Raw genomic sequence first — 23,438 nt, 5'->3', positions numbered from 1 at the left:
CCCACAGAGTGTGGCTGGGAGTCGAGGATACGTGGCCTGCACTGAGCAACTGCCCAGCAAGTGTTCGCGGGCCCTGGTGTAGGCGCCTCGCACAGGCTCCTGTCCTGGCCCCTCTGCGTCCCTCTCATCCCAGCCCATGTCCTTTAGATTGGAGAAGCTCATCCCACTGCCTTCCCAGGCCGCCAGCCGTTCTGATGCCTGTTTTTGCCCTGAAGTTGGGGAATGCCTCTTCCTGAAACACCCACCTGCCCCTTCCTGCAGGGCTCCTCGTGTAACTGAAGGGCTCTGTGTGCTGGAGCCTGCCCAGAGGCTAGAGAACAGGGGCCCTGTTGTCTGTCCTGAACCTGCTGGCATCAGAGAGGCCAGGGAGACAATGGCAGTCACGCACTGTCCAAGTGGGAAGGGCCTTCAGTGATAAGGCCCAGCATCCCAGAGGCCAGGTAACAGCAGTGACGATGACATCACCCACAGAGGACACTGTCTGAGCACCTTCCATGTGCCGGGAGCCCTTCTCTCTCATTTCATCCTCACCACAGCTGTCCAAGGTGGGGACATGATTCTCTCCATTTATAGAGAAGGAAACTGAGGCCCACAGAGGGGAAGCCACATCCCAGGGTCAACCAGCCATTGAGGGGCCAGGCCAGAACTCCAAGCCTGCCTCCAGAGTCACGCTGTTCAGAGCCCTCGACCCCCAACACTGCCAAGATCAACAAAACGTGCATCCCCCGCCAACGAGCTTGTCCCACCGTAGGTGTTCTTGAGGCCAACAGGGAGGGCACCACAGGCTTTCTTTTTTTTAAAAGATTTTTTTTTTTATTATTTCCTTTTTCTCCCCAAAGCCCCCCGGTACATAGTTGTATATTCTTCGTTGTGGGTTCTTCTAGTTGTGGCATGTGGGACGCTGCCTCAGCGTGGTCTGATGAGCAGTGCCATGTCCGCGCCCAGGATTCGAACCAACGAAACACTGGGCCGCCTGCAGCGGAGCGCACAAACTTAACCACTCTGCCACGGGGCCAGCCCCACCACAGGCTTTCTTATTCCTGAAGCCCAGGGAGGTGGCTGAGACCCTGGACATTATCCACATGTGGTCTGATGTGGCCCACACAGAGCTCAGACATGGCCCCGACTGGCTCAGAGGGGCCTGAATGACCCAGATGTGGCTTGGATGTCCAGCCCCCAAGGCTGCTGGGGGCAGAAAGACTCCTGAGCTGGGACAAGGATGCACTCCAGACTACAGGAGTCACAGGCAAGTATTTATTTTTCACAGAGAGGGGCAGTCTACAGAGTTGGCTCCCACACTCCCACTGGGACCCAGCCCGCCCTGGATGGCCACCGTCCAAGTCTTCACCGGGAGAGAGGAGAGCGGTCCGGGGTTCTACGAGGAGGCCGGGGTGACCACGAGGGCATCCTGGAATCGGAGGAGAGAAGTCAAATGGGGATTTTCCCTCCTTCCTTGTGGTTTATGCCCGTTGGTCTTCCACAAGGTGACCACCGGCACTGGGGGTCATGATCCTGAACTCCCGCACACAGAACTCTGGGAAGGGTCAGAGGAGCAGGGTCTGCGTGTGAGCAGTGACGCTCTGCCCGGGTCGGGCCACAGGCAGAGCACCTGCACGCAGAGAGCGGGATTGTGCAGGGCTGTTGTCCCCAAGCCCGGATGACCCCCAAACTCCTCGAGAAGTTGTATAGAATGCAGACTCCTGGGGGTCCCCTGGGACCCAGCAGCTAAAATGTTGACAACGGTCTGCCTCTTTTTTTTTTTTGAAACTGAGTGTTATACAAGGAACTTAATCTATTAGATTTCCCCCAACGTTTTATTATAATTTCCAAACATACAGTACAGCTGAAAGAATTTGCAGTGAACACTTCATACCCACCGCCTAGATTCCGCTAACTTTTTAAACCACGCTTGCCTTATCTCCTATCTATCCATTTATTCAGCCCTTTGACTCAATTTTAAAACATATCATATTATAAAACTATAGAAAGGAAATCAATATGCTGATAGCCCAAAACAAATGAAGAGAGCAAAACAGGAAATTTGGAAACAGATCCAAAGAGTGAAATGATACCTTCCCAACACAAACTGCACGTGATGGATTTTGTTACGCAAGTTGATTTTAAAACGAGGAAAGTTGCGAAATGCCCCCCAAGGAGAGCTACAAGAAATGAACCAAGCTCCAGCCATCCAGTTTTGTGGACGCCACTTGTCCATCCAACAGGAATCCAGTGCAGTACGAATCTGAGATAAACTGCTTGCGTTATAATGGGACAATTGTAATGTCGTCCATTAGTGCATGACTGTGTTTTCGGACATCTGCTGGGTCTTATGGATGAGGAAACTGGGCTCAGAGAGGCCAAAGGACCAGCCTGAGGTCCATGGCTAGAGAGAGGCAAAGCTGGGATTTGAACCGGCCCTCTGGTCCCTGAGTCTAGACTCAGCCTGTGTACCATCCACAGTACCGTTCTCATTATTCTCCATCACAGCCAGCTGAATGGTGGACACGGTTTTTGAGGGTGGGCAGCTGATAATAAGTCAAATGTCAAGTTGCCTTTGAAGCTAGTTAACAAAACTTCCTACCCTCCCCCCAAATGTGACCCCATTGGGGGCATTTTTGAGACTTCCTTTCGTCTGTGGATTTCTCCAGAACTAAACAGCTCAGGGATTCAGTGGTACCAATCCACAGCTTTGGGGAAATCAGGAGTAATGAGAGTCAAAGGTTTGGTCCCAAGTCCTCCTTGGCCTTGGGTTGGACACCTTGACCATGGAAGGGTGGGCAGTCACCTGTGGATTTTCGTAATTGTTGATGAATACAAACTCCAAGAGGGCTGGGGTTTCATCTGTTTTGTTCGCTGCTGTGATCAGTGCCTGGCACACAGTAGGTGCTTAGTAACTGCCTGCTGGCTGGCTGACTGAGATGGCCCATCTCACCATCACTGGCTCTTGCAGAGGTTGGGGCTCAAAGCAGGGGGTTCTCAGGACAGGTACTGGGTGCCAGTCCCACTCTGCCACCTACTGGGAGTGTGACCTTGGAGATGGACTTGCCATCCTTGAGCCCCGGTTTGCCCGTCTGTAAAATGGGGATTGTAACGGGATCCACCGCATAGGGCGGGTGTGAAGACTGTGCGAGATGCTGCCTATACCCCAGTGCCTGGTACAAAGTTACGGGCTGTTAATATTATTCATGATAATACTTTGGGGTAGGGGTGATGCTGCTACAGCTCCCCTCCCAGCAGCTGCCACGGAGAGTCATTTGCTCAGCAAGCATTTATTGAGCATCGACTGCATGCCAGGCCTTACTGAATGAATGAACAAATGAATGAATGACAGATAGGGTGAAAAAGCTGGAGGTGTATTGACCCCAGGCCAGGATGGTCGCTCTCTTACACTTCCAGATGAGGAATTGAGACCCTGAGAGAAGAAGGGACTTGCCCAAGGTCCCCCAGGAGTGACCAGTGGAGCCAGGATAGGAACACAGGCCCCACCTCCCAGCCCAGGGCTCTCCCAGCGACTGTGCCCTTCCTGGGGCAGGACATGGCTCTACTCACGTTGGTCAGAGAACATGAGGCTGCCTCGAATCCCAAGGCCTTCACCATTGACACTGGGATCCTGGAACTTAATTTGCCTGAAATAACAAATGTGGTCAGACACTGGTGGCCGGCGGTGGCATTGGGCAGCCGCGGGCAGGCTCACAGTTCCGAGAGGAGGCTTGGGACCTGGCACGCCTGATTCAGACCATGCCTTCTGCCTCTGCTCACACATTCTCTGGCCCCAGCATCCCTCAGCCTCATCTCCCCACCCTTTGCCTCCAGCACTGGCTTCTGGCTGACTCCTCACATCCTCTCACGCTTCTGCTCCAGAGCCGTCAGGAGCTCCCATTATCCACAGCAGAGGGATCTATATTTTGACATCTCCAACTCAAATCAAATAAAGAAATGAAAAAGGCAGGGTTGGCCTAGGTTCCAAGTTCTCCCCATCCCCATGACTGGGGGCTTGATGAGAGTAATCCCACCTTTTCTCTTGGCTTCCACCCTAGTGACACAGATAACAATGCCAATGTCAGCTGTGGCTAAGAAACATTGAGCACCGACTGTCTGGCACCCCTTTTTGCTCCCTGCAAAATCATCTTCTTTATGCCTCTGAGGAAGGTACTCTTATTTCTCATTTTACAGATGGAGCAAGTGAGGCTCAGGATGACAAAGCAGCTTGTCTAAGGCCAGGCAGCCAGCAGGAGGGGCGTCAGGACTTGAACCCAGGCCTGCCTGAGGCACATGGAGTGTGCCCTGGTTGGCTGTTGACACTCTGTCTTTTCCTACTGTTGGCCTGTGAGGCCAGGCATCGCCTGGTGCATCGTGGCATGCCTGGGCTCCGCCACGAGTAAAGGAGTGGGGCTGGGGAGTTGGGGATGGGAGAGGTCATTTCCAGCTGGATGACTGGGAAGGCTTCCTGGAGGAGACGGGATTTGAACCAGGCTCTGAGGCTGGACAGAAATGAATGCAAGGGGCCCCACATGGAGAGGAGGGCAGCAGAAAGAAAGCATTGCCCGTGAAGCCCTGGGGAGCATGTGGTGGGACAGTAAAGGACGCACCGTTTTCATTCGGCAGCAGGGCGGAGGTGAGCATCTCAGCGGTGATGTCTTTCAGAAGTTCAGGCTGTGAGAGAAAGAACACCATCACCCTGACTGAATCTGGAGTCTTCCCAGCCATTCCATCTCGAGGGCAGCCAGGGGAGATGCTGGGACCCAGGTCCCCTGCTGGTCAGAGCTGCGAGGGCTCCCAGGGGACTGGAGAGGCTGGGGGTGGCACAAACTCAGCAGGCCCTGGGCCTGGGGGTGGGGGATTGGGGCAAATTAGAGAGATGCCCCCACTGTCCCACACTCAGGGGCTCCATGGCTCTGCTCTGTTCTGTTCCACTGCTCTGTTAGGCACTCAGTGAATGCCTGAGCCAGGAGGCTGGACTTTGTGGCTGATAATGGGGAAGCCAGCAAGCCCATCACGGGGCTGCCTGTGGGGGCCTCGTTCAAAGCAGGTCCTGAGCAATATATCTTTTTGAAATGGCCCATCCTGGGCTATCCTCTGTGTCTCCAGGGACCATCTGTTAATACTCACGTTGAACAGGCCAATGCCGGAGTTCATCAGGTGGATTCGATCGGTGCTGCAACAGAAGATGCCTGTGAGAATGGCCCCTCAGAGTCCATTCGTTTATTCAGTCCACAACTATGATTTGGGCACCTACTGCCCCAGGCACAGTGCAGGCTCTGGAAATATGGCCGTGGACCAAATAAAATCCTTGCCTCATGGAGCTTACATTGTAGTGGGGTGGCAGGGCAGAGAGAGGAAACAAATAGTGGCTAAAAGAGCAGAAAAATCACCCCCAGGAGTGAGGACCAAGGTGAATTGGGGAGCTCAGGCTTCTTCTAAGGGGGCACCTTGTTCCCAGCTCAACTATTTGCTGCCAGGTAGGAATGCAGGCCCACGGGGCTAGATATTCTGATCTTTATAAGTTGACAACTAGCTTATATTTAAAAAAACCTAACCCTATGCGGGCTGATCAAAACATATCTGAGGGCTCGACTGGTCTCAGGAGGCTCCAGTTCGCAGCCCCTGAACTCCCTCTGGGGCGGCAGGGGGACAGTGGGGCAGGGGAGAAGGTGGGCAGGCAGCTGGAGCCCTGCGCTGCTGGCCTGGGCTCCATGGGGCCTCAGTGTCCGGGCATGACTGTAGCTGCCTCTGTCTTGGAGGCATCCACAATGGGTGCCCAAGTCCAAGAAGATGGTGCTGGGCAGGCCGTTCGCATGGTCGGGGTCGGCCTGCCCCATGGCTGCTGCAAGGCCGCCTCCCTTTCCTTCCCTTTCTCTCATTCAGTGCCCAACAGCGGGACAGTCCAGGAGGGGCGGCCTCCCTGCGCATCCTGGAGCAACTTTCCCTGGAGGCCCACAAGCCAGAGGCTCGAAGCACTGGGCGTTTAAAGAACCCGATGGTCATGAGGCGAGACTCGTTCTCATCCCCAGAATCTTCATAATGATTCACCTGTTTACCTGATTTGATTAAGGTTGAGCATAAGTCGGTCACCTTTGGTGTAAAACCACGCTTCCGAGCTGGCTTCCTGCAACAAGAAAAGCCCAGGCCCCTTTCTTTTAAGAATATGCTGCAAGAGTGGGGTGTGGGGTTCTGCAAGGAGGCTCTGGGGTCAAGTTGACACGTCTGAATCTCAGCTACTGGCTCTGTGCCCTTGGGAAAGGGCTGGACCTCTCTGGGCCTCACTCTCCTCATCTGTTAAATGGGACAGTACCTCCACCCTCTCCCCATTGACAGATGACCGCATAGGACTGTTGTGAGGAACGAGGATGAAGATGATGATGACAGCAGGCAATATGCATGGAGCCCTCACTGTGTGTCGGGCATGGTTTTAAGAGCTTTATATGGTCATCTCCTTTGATCCTCACAACCTATGCAGTGGCTCCTATTATTACCCCATTGTAGAGGTGGGGAAACTGAGGGACAAAGATCAGTAAGCCTCTAGTAAATGTTAACCATTATTATCATGGGAAAGGTCAGAAGCTAAGCCAGGTCTCAAATGCGGGTGCCAAAGATAGACATCAACTTGGCCTGGGGCTGTGGTGAGCCTGAGGGCAGAGGGCCAGGCTCCAGCTCCAGGCCAGCTGCATGCAGAGAACAAGCTTGTTGTGCAGGCTGCCCTGGGTGGCCTTTTGAAAAGAGCCTGCCGTTGGCCACAGAAGGGCCAGGTCACCAGGGAGTGGGGCTGGCCCGGCAGTCCATTCCCACTGCTGGTCCGGCGATAGGAGTATCCTTCAAAGCAGGAAGCCAGGGCATCAAGCATCCTGTAGTCTGAAATTGTGTGTGGACAAACCGCACAGCTGTACATGGTAACCCTGCTGTAAGGAGAGTGTCAACATGAGCCTCCTTCTGCCCACCAGGTGCCACCCAGACTCCTTGGTTAGGCACAGTTCTGGCACCCAGCCATGAACCCTGCCTCATCTCTCTCTACCCTTCGCTCTCAGTAGTGGATACAGTGGGTGCCCCGCTCAGACCCCCTCCATAGGATGGGGCATCCATTGCTCAGCTGCTGAGTGCTGCTGCTAACAGCTCACCGCTGTCCCTTCCCTGGAGAGCGGCCCTCACTACATGGAGCTGCCCTGCTGGGAGGTCAAGTTCCTCCTACCCTGGGGCCGTTGGTGGCCAATGACTGACTCAGAAGGTGGGTACACAAGGCCCAGCTAATAAGTCACAGAGTCAGAGTCGGGCCCCCAAAGCTCCTGATTCTTGGTTGAGAGCTCCCCCACTCCCTCTCTGCTGGGTGACAAGAGAGGTGGAAACATTTAGCAAAGCAAGAGGGCTGGACAGGAGCAGTGGACAGGAGGCTCCCCAGGATGCTCCCGACGTCTCAGACGACTGAACTCACGATGCCCAGGGTGAAGAAGGGGCGGCGGACTTCACTGTTGGCAAACACTTCCAGCACAATCAACTGGGCCACCTTGGCTCTGCCCTGGTCCAGAAGGAGCTCTGGGGTCTCCTGAGTTACGATCTTCACGATCTGTGTGGGTCCAAGCTGATCTGCAACCTGGAAGGACATCACACCACCTGCGGCCTCCCACATGCCTCACCGTGGCTCACAGGCCCTGGGGGGCCCGACCTGCACCCACCTTCCTGGGCTTCCTGCTACTTCTCTGCTCTCCAGCCAGACTGTCCTTCTCTCAGATCCTGGAAGGGATTGTTGCTGCCCTCTCTGTCTGGAATACCCTTCCCTCCAGGGAGGCCCTCTCTAGTCTTCCAGACTGTGTCAGGCGCCCCAGTAACGCTCTCATAACCCCTAGAAGCTGCCCTGTTTTCACCACACTTGCAACCGAACTATTATCTGTCTGATTATTTGATTCGAGTCAGACTGTTCTGTTAGACTGAAATCTCCGTGAGGACAGGGACTTAGTCTGTCAAAGTCACCAGTACTGGAAGGAAGGAGGGTGGACCTATACATATTTTATTCCCCAGAGGCCAGTGGACAGACCCCAGCAAACACCCATCAAGCTGCAGATGGGAACAGACCTACCGTTTCACTGATCACCTTCATGCTCGACTTTAGCCGGAGGGCCAGCTCAGGAAGCTGAGGATGAGAGGAGACCAGAGCAGGTCAGCGGGCAGAGAGGCGAGACACACCTCCAGCAGCCCCACTGCTGGGAGCCCTGGAAAAGCTGGGTGGGCCTGGTAGTCCAGGCCACCTGTCTGTCACTGGTGGAAAACAGCCCTGTGTCAGCTGCTGTGGGGCATGGGGTCCCCGCCAGCCTGCACTTTCACTGTGGATTGGTGGTGGTTGGGGTCTGTGGGAAGCTCCCTGCTCGCAGAGGACATAGAGAAGTGACCGAGTTCTTACTGTGGTCATGAAGGTGGTTGTTGGTGACCACTCCTCCTGTCTCACCACCCCAGCCCCCTACCCTGAGTTCTAATCCTCAAGAGCTTGGTCACCTGTTGTCTGTCAATTGACCTGAAGTCCTGATGCCCTCACATAACTTTGGGCCAACCCTTCCCTCTCTGTGCCTCAGTTTCCTCATCAGTCACCCTGGAGGAGTGGCACACTCTGGTTGACATGAGGTACTGCTTGCTGTGCTGTGTTGATAAGGATTCTAAGGCTGTGCTGGCATCTAGGTTCCGTGGAAAGGAGGGCCCTGATCGATTAGTGATGTCTGCCGTGGGCCCCATAGTGAAGGGCAGGGGCACAACTGCCACGTCTGGACCACTCAGTATCTGACGCCTTTGGCTTGACAGGACTGTACTTGGTAGAGAAAGCAGGTGTATCAGGTTCCAGGGGGCAGAACTGGGATGGGGGATGGATGTCCCCAAGGGAAATTTTCAGCTTTAGATGTCTATGTCAGAGGCAAGGTCTGTTAGAGGAGGGGGTGAGCTCTCCATTACTGGAGGTGTTTAAACTGAGCCTGACAGGGGATTCCTGCTCAGGGGCTTAGGGGGTTCCTGTGCCCTGACTGATTCAGGATATTCCCATGATACAGCAGAGGTGGCCCCATCCTCTGTCCATGCTGAGGCTTACCACATAGTCCAACAGGACCATGAGTTCTTCCGGAGGGACCAAGGCAGCGACTGCAGCATTCACCACATCCTGCCTTATGGTGAGGCTGAAAGGTTCACCTTCCAGGGTGGGCATGGTCAGGGAGACTGCAGACTCATTGAACCACTTGGTCACTTTTCCCTGTGAGTCCAACAACTTGGCCTAAGGAGACACAGAGCAGAGAGTTGGCTGGGAACTTTAACTCCACAACTTACCCAGTAACAACCTAGAAGGAAAAGACACCATTCAGTCTGTTTCCCTTTTTGCATTTGCTGCCAGGAAGCTTAGCCTGGAATTCAACGCCTTGCCATAGGTGATGAGTTATCTCAGGTGCCAATCAACATCTACTCCACCTGACCCCTCAGATAACCTCTGACTTTTTCAAGCCTAGATGTCTTATTTGGCATTTAGATTTCAACTTAGATACCGGACAAACCCTTTGGATGAAGGGAAAATTCAAACTTGCAACAAAATGGATGGAAGTGTTTGATGCTGCAGTTTTCCAAAGGGTCCACGGAAGCTGGTCTGGGATTCTCGCTGCCCAGGTTGGCCTGGTCCCTCAGGGAGGCCAGCTCCAGTGAGGGTGCAGCCCCACAGTTTGCAGGGAGCTGAGTTACCAGGCTCCTGTGCAGTCTCATTTCATCCTCTCCTTGGTCACTATTATTATCTACATTTTACAGATGAGGAAACTGAGGCTCAGAAAGGTGATGAAAGTTGCCCAAAGCCACACAGCGAGGGAGCTGTGGAGCTGGGAGAGAGCTTAGGTCTGCGTGATCCACAATGTCTTGAGTGATCTGTCTCGATCCTGGGCTCTTGGTTCAAGGTGACCAGATATTTAGGGATTGGCAAGGGGCTCGCCCAGGAGAAAGACCAAGAGCCCAGAGCACACACTCCGGCCCCTGCCTGGGAAAATCAGGGTGGGGGACAGATCATCGGGGTCGAGATCTGTGTGTGGCCCTTGGATTCTACCTGCTGGCTTCCTCCATCAGAATGGTTTACACGGCACACGTTCAGCCTGTGAGATTTTCTAAATCAGCCTGTGTGTCCTTACTGTGACTGGCGTTTTTGCCCCTGAAACAGACCCATGGCGCCTGACCCTTGGTGGTCAGAGAAGGGCACTGAGGTCCCCACTTTACCCTCGAGGTCCCATGACACTCACCTGCAGGTGGAGCTGGATGACATCATGCTTGATGGCAGGAGACAGAAGGTCAAACTGCAAGTGGCCAGAGCTGAGGGAAACGGGCACTGCTCGGGACAGGAGAAAGTTCCATTAGGGCGGAGGGCAGTATCAGACAGGGCTGTTTGGGGGCTGCTTTCGACTGGGCTGCATCATTGCCCCGGGCGTGGGGGGTAAGTAGGGAGACGCAGGGGGAATGATGACACTGATGATGATCACGATGACATTCATGGAGCAGACGCAGAGCGCCAGATACCGGGCTGAAGCTCTACACGTGTTAGCTTGTAACCCTCACAGTAACCTCAGGAGGTGGGTCTCATCATTACCCCCATTTCACAGATGCGGAAACCGAGGCTCAGGAAACTGAAATGACTTGCTCCACGTCACAGTGTGAAAGGATCTTAACCTCGTCGGTCCTACGCCAAAGTCCTGGTTTGGAACAAAATTGACCTATTGCTTATAACTCTCCGCCTCCCCCATCAGACTGATTTGCACCCCTACCCGGGCGGGGTCTGGGTCTGTCCATCACATCCCTTGAGGTGGCCTTGGCATTCCCTCCTCAGGCTCCAGGTGGCGGCAGCATCTCATCTGCCCTGCTGTTCTGCGGGAAACCCGGAGGTCCGCTGAGGGGCCCATGGCCCCCAACACCTCCTCTCCCTCCCCAGACCTCCAGCCCTGCCCCTGGGGGACAGAGGAGCCAGATAGACTTCCGTTTGACCCCAGTGGCCTTGGCTAGTCTCTTCTCGCCCCTGAAACTGTTTCCTCACCTTACAATGGGGGTAAAATAATAAAACCCGCCTCAGGTTGTGCAGGACTGGTGCCCAGTAAAGCGGCTCAGATCGGAATGACACCAGACTTGGAACTTGAAGAGTTGAGTTTAAGGTTTCTCCTGTCACTAATTTCCTCTGTGAACCTGGACAAATGACTTAATTTCTCTGAGCCTCCATTTCCTTCTCTGTGAAGTGGGTTGTGATCACGAGCTCATGGAGCTGTCTGCAGAGTCAGCCAGTGTCCATGAAATACCCAGCCCAGCGGGGCTCCGCGGGGGCTCCATGCATATCGATTCCGTCTCCTCTCCCCCTCCTCTCCGTCGCCCTTTACAAGAGCTTCTTCAGATCCCAAGAGGAGACGGTAGAATTGTCCTCTTCCCACCAATTCTCTCTGAGAAGTCCGAGCACGGCAGAATTCCGAGGTGGGGGCAGAAGCCTGCGTCGTCCCATCTCTGCTACTCTTGGGGAGGGAGAAGTGACCTCCTTCCTGAGCACACATCTTGTCTCCTCCCTGGTTCCTTCTTCTCTAACAGGTTACAGTGGTGGCTGTATCATTCACTCATTCACTCATTCATTCATTCATCCACTCAGCACACACTTGTAAGCACTTCTCCATGCCCGGCAGAGCACCTGCTGTGTGCCTGGAACTTTCCCGTAATCTTTTCATCCTCGCTAACAATCTTGTGAGGTAGAGAGTTTAGGCCCATTTTATGGATGAGGGAACTGAGGATAAGGAAGTGGAGCTGGCTTTCCCAAAGTCACGGACTGCGTCGATGGCAGAGTTTGCATTTGAGCTTGGGTTCAGCTGCTGCCCCCGCTGGCTCACATAAAAACCTGCACATAGTAGGTACTCATGAAGCCACAGTCGTGAATTCCTGTCTGCTCCTCCAACCTGCTGCTCAGGCCTGCCTGGGGAGGCCCGCCCTGGGCAGAGGCAGGGCCGGGGGGCCGGCTCAGCAGCAACGTAAAAGAGACGGGAGAGAGTGGTGCACTCACCCCTCACCAGGCGCAGGAGGTCCTCATGCATGTCCTCAAAGGCTGCCTCGATCACGGGACACAGCTGCAACAGCACAAACGCAGGGCCTCCATCAGCGAGGGGCCAGAACACAGCCCCACAGTGACCCGTGCCCAGCCCACCAGGCCTGAGTCCCACCATTGTGCCCATGGCCAGCCAAGTTTTCATCCTTGGGGTTGAGGAGTCAGTGGTTCATCCCCCAGAGCCATCCCTGCTGCTCAGAGCCCACCCTGGCCCCCAGTGTCACCTGGGACTTTTTGCAATGGTTTGTCCCTTGCCCTATGTCCAGGGTGTGCCCGGCTCGCCAGCTGCCCTTGACATCAGACTCCTTGTCTTGTTCATGAGATCCCATGTTTTCCGTGAGAGGAAAATGGAGAATTCATTCCTTCATTCACTTACTCATTCAACAAATCGTTGCTGAGTTCTTTCTGCATGTTAGACTCTAGCACAGAGGCCAGCAAGACACACCCGGCCAGACTCACGGACTATCTCTTTGTGCCCATTGAGGGTTTCGAGCCCCAACACGTCCCTTTGCCCACTGAACTCTTCTCCCCTCAAAACTGCCAGCGGTTCTCAACAGGGGAGGGTTTTGCTCCCCAGGAGACATTTGGAAGTTTCTGGAGACAGAACTAAAAGTTGTCACAACTGGAGGGAGAGGGTGTGTTACTGGCATCTGGTGGGGAGAGGCCAGGGATGCTGCTAAACATCCCACAACGCACAGGACAGCACCCTCCCACAAAGAATTATCTCGCCCAAATGTCAGCAGTGCCGAGGGTGAGAAACGCTGGCCTAACCTAACTCTGGTCGCACCTGTTCTGCTTAAGGAGGGGCTTGCACATTTGACTCACTTGCCCTTGGGGCCCAAAGGCCTCGTCCTCTGGTCTAGGCAGCCCATTTTCCAGGGCAGTGCTCTGAGACTTTGTCATTTTGTCTTGGGTACAATTTCCCTAGTGGAAGAACTTCTGGAAGAACTTACTCTCAAGAAAGGACAATGCCCTTTGAGAAATGTTAACTTTTTCTCTGAAAACCCGTTCCCTGCTCCAGGCTGCTCTGCCACCCAGAACCCAGGGAGGGTGGAGGAGTTGGGCTCAGAGGCTCCCAGCATCCACTGCTGAGGGACCGTCTGTTCCCCGTGGGAAAGTTGTCCCTGGCCATCTCAGCACCTTCTCCCACAATTCCCTGTCCCTCACTTGCACCAGTGGATCTCAGCTCTCCTACACATTAGGATCTCCAGGGAGCTAGAATCCTGCGGGACACTAGGGCCTCACCCAGACCACTTACACAGGCGTCTCTGGGGTGTAGCCCAGATATCTGCGTTTTTAAAAGCCTTCCCAGGAGGTTCTGATGTGCACCTGGAGTTGGGACCCACATATTTGCACTGAAAGGGCCTTCGGCATTTTCTAGATGGGCTCCTGCCAGATTTAAACATGGGGTGCCTGTTCCCTTCATGCCAGATGAAATATTCATATGACCGTCATATCAAATCCAGTGAATCATGCTGGGAAACCATGATCATTAATGGAATGCCAGTTTTCTCATGTTGTTCAATATATTTGGCTTTTCACCCTTGAAAACAGATATTAGGTAAAGAACATTTTATAATCCCAAGTTCTTGCCATCTTTTCTAGTAGGAAATACATTTTTAGCTATTAAAGTATGATGCCAGTTAAACTATAATTTTGTGGAGGCTGGGAAAAAATTTCCTGCTGGGCCCTACTTTAAGAATCTCCCACCGTTAAATAGAAAAAGTGATTTGTTAAAAGGAAAAATACCTCACATAACAGAAGTCCAATTTTACAAAGTTACTTACTTTCAGATTCCTTTATAAAGGCTCTCTAGAATGGCTTAGTAACGTATTAAACATGCTACAGTTATGACAATATTATGACTGTCGTACAATGGCATAGAAACTAGACATAACTTAAGGAATACCCAATAGTATTGATCCCAAGTGCAGCCACGTAAAAGTCTGCGTGCTTGTGGATGGGGATTGGAAGGCAAAATGCAAAAGGGAAAACAGCAGCCAAGTTACAGTGGAAGAATTCCACGTACTTTCCCCCCAAAGTTGTTTTAGTTATCACATTGTCTTTTCAATTCAAAATAGTCTTAGCGTAATAAACTTATCAATTATCTGAGGAGGTGTTTTGAACCCCAGGATGCCCACTGCTGTGACTGCATCTTGGAATTTACAGTGGGACTCAATGGTCAAAGTGGGTGAATCCAACTTAAAGAGTTTTAGTTCACCTGTGACATATAAGGGCCATGTGAAGTGAGACTGACTTGTGTTTACTGACTCAGAAAAATAAACCCAGAAGGACCTGGTGGGCAACAGACCCCTGAAGACCACAGATTGGTGCGAGACACTGACTGGTATTCTCGAGCCAGCTTGTACCAGTTTGCAAGGAACAATGGCTACATTTGGGGGAATTTCTGAGCTGTGTGCTAAATCCAGACATTACTAAAAATTAAATTATGTAAACTTACAACTAAATTAATTATGCTAAAAGTAGAGTTAATGAAAACTCAAAACTCATTCGTTCCTAATTTTTGTTACATTTTCCTATTATCTATTGCTCTTGAGGATATTTATGTCTATCGCATCAGTATGGTGGAAGTACCATAAAGTAGCGTGCTGCTATGCACTTCTTCCCAACTCTGCTCAATGGCATCATGCTAGTAGCTTGAACTGGCCGTGGAGGTTTATACCAGAGAAATCCTCAAATGCTACAATCAGGGCTCTCTGCCCTCCAGAGTCAGCTGTTAACAATTTGTCAGCACATCACTGATCAAGGTCTCCTGGTGGACTTCTGGCAGCTCCGTTAGCTCGACCTCAATGATCCATTGCTGAAAGAATGATCCAGGCGCTGAAGTCCCCCCTCCAGGAGACACAGGTCCCTAAGCACCAGCTTGCAGTTCCACCCCAGCCCCGCGGGGGGAGCAATCTTTGCAGGCCAGAGGGGCCCTGACTCCACTCACCTGGCTTTTCACCAGCGTGGGCAGGGTTGGCACCAGGAAGCTCATGACCTTGTCGGCTAAGGAGTTGACCAGGAAGGAGAAGCTTCCGGAGGGGAGAAGGGGAGAGAGATTAGGAAGGGTCAGAGATGGTCACCTCTCCCCCGTTTCACAGAAGGGGAGACAGAGTCCAGGGCAGGAAGGAACCTGCCCAAGGTCACACAACCTGTCAGAGATGGGCTGGGAGTAGAGTCTACACCCTGGGCCAGGTGTAGACGGTGGCAGCGTTCTCAGGGAGCAGGGGCTGGGCGATGTCTCTAGAAGTTTGTGCCCCACACTGGGATGCTGGCAGCGGTGTTCTCCCCATGCTCCTGCTAAGGAGGAGGGGAAAGCACCTGCCGTGTGCCCCACCTGTGCTGAGTGCTTCACGGCTGTGGTCTGATCTGATCCTCTGCCTCTGCTCTGGACGGGGAGGCACAGGGAGGCGGCTTGCCTGGCGTCAACCAGGCAGGACATGAAGGAGATGCGTCTGCCTGACCCCTAGGCATGTTTTTCCCCATGGACCCACCCAAGCTGGCCTGCGGTGCTTTGAGGGGCCCTAGGAAGCCCCTCCTCACGTCCTCTCCACGTTTAAATGTTTGCCCCACTTCCCTGCATGATGCCTGAAGTCCCACCATTATGACTTTCATCCTTGATGTCTTGAACTTTCTTTGGCATCACACATTCCCTGGAAGGAGCCCCAGATCAAGAGTCGGGAGGCCCTTTCTTTCTCTAGGCCTCAGTGTTCTCCATCTGTAAAATGGGTATGGCCACCACCTGGCTTCCCTCCCAGGCGTGGAGGGAGCCCGGCGGGAGGTGCTGGCACTCACCGACGGAGCAGGCTGAGGCGCAGGCTCCCCTGACTGTTGGAGCAGTTGCGGAGGACAAGAGTGCCGCCCCTCTCGCTGGTCTCCACTCGGATGATGGCCTGGGCCTCCGTCTCCATGTGCATCTCCACAATACTCTTGACCAGGGGCCTGGGGGTGGAGGTGCCCGATGCCGTGAGCACCATCCCAGCGCCAGGCTGGAGCAAAGCTGGTGTCCATCTCTGTCTTCCGGCTCTCTCACCGCCCTTCTCAAGCTCCTTTGCTGGGTTCTCCTCATCTCCCCAATTTTTTTTTATCCCAGGCTCAGTTTGTGATTCCTCTCCTGGTTTAAATCCTCTGCATTTTCCAACAGATTCCAAACTTATACCCTACTCCTTACTCAGGCGTCTCAAATTTAACGCGTACAAAACGGAACCGCGATCCTTCCCAAACTGCTCCTCTCATGGCCTTCCCCATCTTGGTAGCTGGCCACTCCGTCCTGCCAGCTGCACAGGCAAAAGCCTTGGAGTCAGCCTTGGCTCCCCAGTCTTTCTCTCTCTCCCCCCTCATTCAATCATCTTGAATCCTGTTGTCTTTACCTACCTCCAAACCAGAAGCTGACCACTTCTCACCGCCTTCCTGCCCCCAAACCCTGGGCCGACCTGTCACTGTCTCCCCCTGAATTATTGCGGTGGTCTCTGGATGGCCTCCCTGCCTCCACTCTTGCCCCGTACACAGCAGCCAGATGGATTCTTTAAAAATGTTACATCATGTCATGTCCTTCCTCTACTGAGAACCCTCCATGACTCCCATCCTACTTGGTAAAACCACTCCTCACCTTGGCCCACAAGGCCCTGTAAGATCTGGCCCTGGCTGCCTGCTGGCTTCACCTCCCACTTCTCTCCCCCTCCCCCCTGCTTTGCCATTCTTTGAACAAGGCAAGCTGACTCATGCCTCAGGGCCTTTGCACTTGCTCTTCCCTCTGCTTGGAACTCTCTTTTCCAGATACCTCCATGGAGGAAAGGGAGGAATGAGTGGATGAACCTACCAGGCCCGCTGTGCCTGACCGAGGGGACACTCACGTGTTGAATCCAGCTACCATGTCCAGAGGTACCTTGACCACCAGCTCCTGGCCGTCGGCTGAAGGTTGTATCTGCAGCTGGAGGATGTTGGCTGAGGTGACTTTCAGCCTGGATGGGATGCAGAGAGATGAGATTCACGCCTCACGCTCAATTATCACCCCCAAACCTGCTCTCCTCCATCTTTCCTGTCTGCCTGGTGCCCAGTCAGTAGCTGGACCCAAGTCCTGTCCACTGACTCTTCCCTAGCATGGTCTTTCCATCCCTCCCCTCCACTCCTGCTCACAGCACCCCTTGGCTCCCTCCACTCCACTTAGGAGAGGAATCCCTGCTCCTTGGGCTGACCTGTAAGACCCTCTGGGATCTGGCCCTGCTGACCTCTCAGTCCTCACCTTGGGGTTTGAGCTCCAGCCATCTGACCAACTCTCCCCCTCTCCCTTTGCCCAGGCTGGTCCCTCTGTCTGGAGCGCCATTGTCTTCTTGTCTCCTGGTGAGCATGGAGTCATTGGCTCACCTGTGACCTCCATCCACTAGGAAGTGTCACCTTATCCCTTCACCCTCCCACCCCAGGCGACCCTCATCTGGGGTCCCCCGTTAGGGTTCCTGTGTCAGTCTCTAATGGTTTGTTAACTCCTCTGGGAGCTTCTCAGGGAGGGACTTCATTGCTCCGTTCCTCACGGTCAGGCACAGGGCTGACACTAGTTGATGCTTGTGGACTGATCGATTGAGCAGGCAAAGCGTGTCCTGGGCAGGGGTGTGGGGAAGGAGCCAGCTCCCAACGTGGTTCCGCTCCACCTACCAGATGATATACTTCATGAGGAAGGTCACCAGGCTGCCTAGAATGGGGTTGCCCCCGGCCGGCTTCTCCCGCATGGTGCTGAGCAGCGGCAGCCGCCAGAGGATGTCGACAGCATCATGGTCCTCCAGCTTCTGTGTCAGCTCTGGAGGCAGAGCCCAGGGATTAGGGCCCAGCAGGTGGGGCAGGAAGGATGGCTTGGCAGGGGCTCAGGCTGGGAGGGGGCATCACTCAGGGCTACTCAGACTTGGGCAGAAGGCGAGGGTATGGATGGCTCCATCCTGACCATCCCCACTGTGTACCTGTGGCCTCTAGGATGATGGCCCAGATGGGTCATTTTCACGTGAGGATTGAGGCTGGGGCACTGGGGGGACCATTCACACCCCTGAGCATTGTGAGCATCGGGCTGGCTCATTGGCCAGTACACCCAGGACACGGACCTGCATCCCTCCCACCTGCCAGCGGCAAACACTTCCGGAGTCAAGAGGTGGAGGATCCATGAAGCCCTTTTGGGGACCGTTTTGCCACCAAAACACGCTTGCTAACAATATTCTGCATCCACATCCTATGGGCCCGTTGGCCAAAGAGCCTCAGGTGCTGAGCAGAGAGAGGTCGAAATAAGAGCCCTGGGGTCTGATCCCTTCGGGGCTTTTCCCCTGGCAGCCAGACCCCATTTGGCTTGTGCGCAAAGCAGGTCAGAAGCCTGGAGAGGTGATGCTCCGAAACAGCCTTCAGCCACTGACTGATGGGAACTGGTCATAAACACCCAGCTCTCCCAGCTCTCTGGCAGGATGACTCAGATGTGTGTGCCCCCCTGTGCCCAGAGTCCCTGTGTGTTTTTACCTCTCAGCAACAAAGCCACACTTTTTGCCTGCCTCGTGACAATGACACTGGGCCCTGTCAATAGTCCTCCTTGGCCAGCTGGCACAGTGTTAAGCTGTGTCACTAGAGGCTCTGGAAGGACAGGAAGGAGGAAGGAGCTTGCCCTCCTGGCCCTGGGTGCTCCTGTCCCCAGGCTGCTGTGGTGTCACTGCCCAGGGCTGCGTGCTCTGCAGCTCTCCTGAGGGCAGCTTGTGACTCCTGCGGGCACCCAGCTCCCCCAGACAGCTTCACAGAGAGCTTCCCAGGGAGCCGACGGCAGCCCCTTTCCTCGGGGCAGCTTCCCAGAGAAGCCGGTCAGCGCCCTGGTAGGCAGTTTGCCCGCTAGCCTCAGCCCGCCCCCTGTGGGCCAGCTCTGACCTGGGACGGCTCAGGGCGTTTCTCCACCAGCCAGTGGGCTTCAACCACACTCTCCCCCTGAGGCTGGGGAGGGTTCTGCCCTCCAGCTTTCTTCTGTCCTTGGATTAGACCCCATCCCCCATCCCTAGGGTATCCTTTGGACCCTTTTTTCCTTCTCAGCCAATTCCCCATTACTCCATCCCCTGCTCATAATTCTTTGTACAAACTTATCTGTTGGGCTTACTGTGTGGGTCCTGCCTCCTGACGACCCCAACTCACTCATCGCCCAGACTTCCAGCTCCCAGTGGCACGTGGCTTGCTCTCACCTGCCTTGCTTCCCACTCTCCTGCAGGGTTTCCTGGAGTCACTTCCTAAGCCACCCCCTTGTCCACAGCTCCTCGACGCAGATTCTGCTGCTGGGGAAACCTAACCCACGGCTGCTCATCTCCAGGCTCCTTCTGGCTGAAGTTCCCTGTGCTTGTGATTCGCAGCATGGGCCCAGGGCACCCCTGCCTCTCTGCTCCCGGTCCCTGCTCAGGGATCCCTCCTCTGGGGGCAGCGCCTGTGTGGCCCTACAGGACCGGGCCCTGCCCCTGCCCATCCAGCCCAGGCCTGGCCCACTGCATGCAGAGGGCTGGTCTCTGAGTGCTTTACATGGACCTCCAGGGCCGACTGATTGTCATCCTCCTGGGGGACAACGTTCTGGAGCAGAGGTTCTCAGCTGAGGCGATTCCATGCCCTAGGAGACATTTGACAACCTCTGGAGACATTTCTGGTGCTCACAACTGGGCAAAGAATGGTGCTAAACATCCTAGAAGGCACAGGACAGCCCCCGCCCACTGCAGAGCTATTTGACCCACAGGGTCAGAACCGCTGGGGTCAAGAAGCCCAGCCTTAGAGTTCACAAAAGCTTTTGTCACTTCCTATCCTATTGGACGATCCCAACAACCAGTGATGCAGCCCCTCTTATTTGTTTCCAGAGGAGGAAACCGAGGTTCGGGGAGTTGCCCAGGGCCACAGAGCTGGAGGGCGGCAGAGCTGCGCCTGAGCTGCAGGCCACCAGAGTCCTAGCTGAGGGTCTGCGCTCCGGGACTGCTTGCACACTGGGTCCCCCTCTGAGGGGGTGTGCTGGCGGTGGGCTTAGAGGACAGCAGTAGGGGGACAGCTGCACCGTCGCACGCAGCACCACACATCCCTTCTGCAGGCCACGGAAGCTCACAGTGGCTGGGTTTGGAATCATGGATTTTAAGAAGGGATCTTGGAATTGTGGACTCTTGAGACCATAGACACCCCCAACCTTTATAACTCATCCACTCGAGTCTCACTGTGGACCTGGGAACCCAGCTGTGCCTTGCATACCTCCAGTGATGGGGAACTCCCTCCTTCCTTTGGAGGGCTGCTCCACCTGCCCCTTGCCTTATGGTGCTGAGGACTGGGTGACCAAGACTTACTTCCTTCAATGACTTCTGGGCTGAGGCTGAGAACCGCAGCAGGGCTGAGGGTGGCTCGGACCAAGGTGGCTGCCAGCAAACCACAGAGGGCGAAGGTCCATGGACCGGCCATCTTCCTGGGGTCAGTAGTAGCAGGTGGCAGGCATTGGAACCTGGGGTGAGCACAGAGGGCCCTGTTGGACAGCACAGAGGCCAAGGGCAGGCCCACCATGCCTGGTGACGTGGGGCACGGAGTCCAGGAGAGGCTGTCTGTTGAAGTGGTTAGGAGAATGGGCTCTGGAGCCCAACTCTTTGGGTCTGTGTCCTGCCTCTGCTGCCAGGTGCTCTTTGTGTGGCCTTAAACAATCAGCTTAACCTCTCTGTGCCTCAGTTTTCTCATCTGGCAAGTGGGCATAATGAAGTAGTGCCCTTCGTCATGGCGTTTGGACGTAAACCCTTCCTGGCCCAACCTCGGCCAACCTCACCTCCTGCTTATTCCCCTCTTGCTCTCTGAAGTCCCCGTCATTCCGACCTGCCTGAGGTTTCCAGAACACACATGTTCCCTCCTGTGTCTGTGCCTTTGTGCCTGCTCTTCCTGCTTCCTGTAATGCTTTTCCCCTTTCTTATCTGCCTGCTGAACTCCTATTCGCCCTCAGGACTCTGCCCATGTGTCCCTTCTCTGAAAGCTCTCCCTCTCCTTCCGCCTGAGACCCTGGACGGCACTTGGAGAGATGTTGCCCTGGGCTGGGGGTGTGCCCAGGACAGGAAGTTTGGTGGCAGGAGGGAAATGAGAATTCAGGTGTAGGACGGCTGTTTGCTTAATCTGCAATCCTAAGAGGGCTGAAGAGGGAGCAGGCGGCTGTCTGGAGGCAGGGAGAGAAAGGTAGAGAGAGGGAGAGGCCTGGGCATCTCCTGGGAGGGGAGCTGGGCTGTTCTGGCCCCTGGCTGCTCTGTCCCCTCCACGGGGCGGAGCGGCAGCAACTGCAACCTGGTCCTGAGCTTCCAGCTTGCGCCCTGGCTCTGCCTCCAAGCCCCCATGGGAGCTCTGCCCTCTGTGGACTGTCCTGCTTGGGGGAGGGAAGATGCTGACTTGCTCGGCTCCCACGTGGTTCTTGTTGCTAAAGACGACGTGGTGTCCCGATGACACATGTCTCCGTGAGCTGGAGCAGTGGGGGCCCTGTGAGACACCTGCATAATGACTCCACAGTGGCCTCCTGACCAGGCCTTGAACTCCAGAAGGGCGGGTGGGTCCACTTGCCCCCACTGTGTCGCCAGCTCCCGGCATGGGGCCTGGTACACAGTGGATGTTTAATAAACGAATGGTTGCTGAATGACTGAACGGCCTCAGGAGCCCTGAAAAAGGGGGATCTGAGTCTGCTACATGGGGGAGGTCTGGGTCGTGGGGACCCTGTCAAGTCACAGGACCCCCATCCCTGAGTGTCAGGAGGCCTGAGGGTGCAGGAGAAACATAGTGGGCCTGGGAGTCAGACAGACTCGAGTGGAGGCCTCTACCACTTGCTGTGTGATCTCAGACAAGTAACTTACTCTCTCTGAGTCTCAGTTTCTCAGCTTTAAAATAAGGAGTAGTAATAACACTTACATCACAGGGCTGTTCGAGGATTAAGTGAGACAGTCCGTTTGTGGCCCAGTGATCCGCAAGCGCTCAATGACTATCAGCTGGTATTACAATTATGGTAGCTCTTACTGCTGATGCTGGGCCAGAAGGAACCACCTTGCAGTCAAAGCTGGAGAAAGAACTGACGCCCGGCACTCGGCTCTTTTGTCCTGGGAGCCCCCGCCCCCACTCCATAGTCTTTTTCTTTCAAGCACCATGACCCTCTTTTCCCTCCGTTACCTTCACCCACCACTCTGTCCTCTGCTCAGAGGTGCTCAGGGAACCAGGAGGACAGTGGCGTTCCCTCCTGTGGGAAGGCATCTCCTCCCCGAGTCCAAGCACCGTGCACACACCCACCACATGGGACCTCACCTCCTGGCCTTTGCTTATGCTGTTCCCTATGCATGGGATGCCTTTCTCTCTTCCTTTGTCCAGCCAACTCTTACTCAGCTTCTCAAAAGATATGTCGCTTCCTCCAGGAAGCCTCCTCTGACTGCCCTCCACCACCATGACCCTGGGCTTTCCTTGAGCACAGCATGTGCCACATTGGCCCACATGGGGAGTTCCTCCAGGGCCACGACTATCTGATGCTTGTCCCCAGAGTCACCCGAGCACAGGTCTGGCGCAGGGCAGTTGGCGAGTGCAGAGTGGGATCTTGTCATCGAGATGAGGTCAGAGAAAGACTCAACTGGTCTGAGTCCTTCATTACCACCCTTTGGTCTTGTGGGCGAGGGAGCTGGGCACCTCTCTACCCGCCGGCTCTGACCCTCAAGAGGGTCGTAGTGGACCCAGGGACCTCACCCTGGGGCCAAGCCTCCCTCCTGCTCCTGACGGGACGCCAGCAGGTGTCTCCAGCCCAGAAGCTCCCTGGAGACTAGGCCTCAGCCCCTTCCCCGCGCTTTCACCTGGACACGCTGGAGTCCTCGGCCGCTCCTCTCCCACCTGGACAGCGGGTCTGGAAGTCGTCTTATGTCCTGCACACGCTGACCAGGCAGCCACCCTCTGCACTTGGGCTGAGGTCTCCAAGGTAAATATTTGTGGCTTCCAGTGAACCACAGCCCTGTCCGGAGGCAGCCTTGGGGCTCCAGCTTCCTGAGGTTGGAGAAAGGAGGGTCTGGCTGACTTGAGAGGTGGGTGGGGTATAGGGCATGTGTCAGGGCAGCTGGAGCAGACACGGTGAGGCCTGTACAAGGGGCTCCCTGCCTTCTGGACAGTCACTCCCAAGGGGACAACAATGAGAACAGTAGCAGTGACGATGCGTTAACGCCTAGGATGTGGCAGGTGCTACCCCAGGCTTTACATCAGTCCTGTCGGTGGAGCCTCATTCTCACCAGGGTCAGCGCTGTTATCCCAGCTTTGCGAGAGGAACTAGCCTCACACAGTCAGCCAGCGGCAGAGCCAGGATTCAAACAAGACCTCTGACTTCAAAACCCATCTAGGGGTGACTCCACAGCTTGCTGGACAC

The 23,438-nt window shown here is 54.8% G+C and overlaps 1 protein-coding gene across 3 annotated transcripts; it reads right to left on the bottom strand.

The window, feature by feature from the left end:
• Positions 1-1,040: 1,040 nt before the first annotated feature.
• LOC124234482 (BPI fold-containing family B member 1-like) lies at positions 1,041-23,053 on the bottom strand. Of its 3 annotated transcripts, none has more exons than XM_046651822.1 (16): positions 20,844-21,063; positions 20,380-20,531; positions 17,714-17,855; positions 16,918-17,025; positions 15,860-16,006; positions 15,015-15,096; positions 12,020-12,083; positions 10,236-10,321; positions 9,059-9,238; positions 8,066-8,119; positions 7,424-7,582; positions 6,039-6,106; positions 5,110-5,155; positions 4,590-4,653; positions 3,550-3,626; positions 1,041-1,408 (listed from the first exon to the last, which is right to left on the bottom strand). In XM_046651822.1, the coding sequence occupies exons 1-16, from the start codon at positions 20,882-20,884 to the stop codon at positions 1,376-1,378; spliced, it is 1,503 nt and encodes a 500-aa protein (XP_046507778.1). In that variant the 5' UTR covers positions 20,885-21,063; the 3' UTR covers positions 1,041-1,375. The 3 variants fall into 3 exon arrangements, with proteins under 3 accessions (XP_046507778.1, XP_046507780.1, XP_046507779.1); XM_046651824.1 differs by lacking the exon at positions 20,844-21,063 and adding an exon at positions 22,879-23,053 and having other exon boundaries at positions 1,042-1,408; XM_046651823.1 differs by having other exon boundaries at positions 1,399-1,534; positions 20,844-21,077.
• Between the last annotated feature and the right edge of the window lie 385 nt (positions 23,054-23,438).

Source organism: Equus quagga, unplaced genomic scaffold (genome assembly GCF_021613505.1).
Source record: "Equus quagga isolate Etosha38 unplaced genomic scaffold, UCLA_HA_Equagga_1.0 80793_RagTag, whole genome shotgun sequence".
Classification (NCBI taxonomy): Eukaryota; Metazoa; Chordata; class Mammalia; order Perissodactyla; family Equidae; genus Equus; species Equus quagga.
This window is presented reverse-complemented; position numbering and strand designations above follow the sequence as displayed.

Coding starts and splice junctions, on each gene's coding strand:
- LOC124234482 (XM_046651822.1), bottom strand. CDS start 20,884: ATGACGGGGACTTCAGAGAGCAAGAGGGGAATAAGCAGGAG. Junction 7,583..8,065: donor TGAAGGTGATCAGTGAAACG/GTAGGTCTGTTC, acceptor ATGTCCTTCCAG/GTTGCAGATCAGCTTGGACC. Junction 3,627..4,589: donor CCTGCTGCCGAATGAAAACG/GTGCGTCCTTTA, acceptor TTGTTATTTCAG/GCAAATTAAGTTCCAGGATC.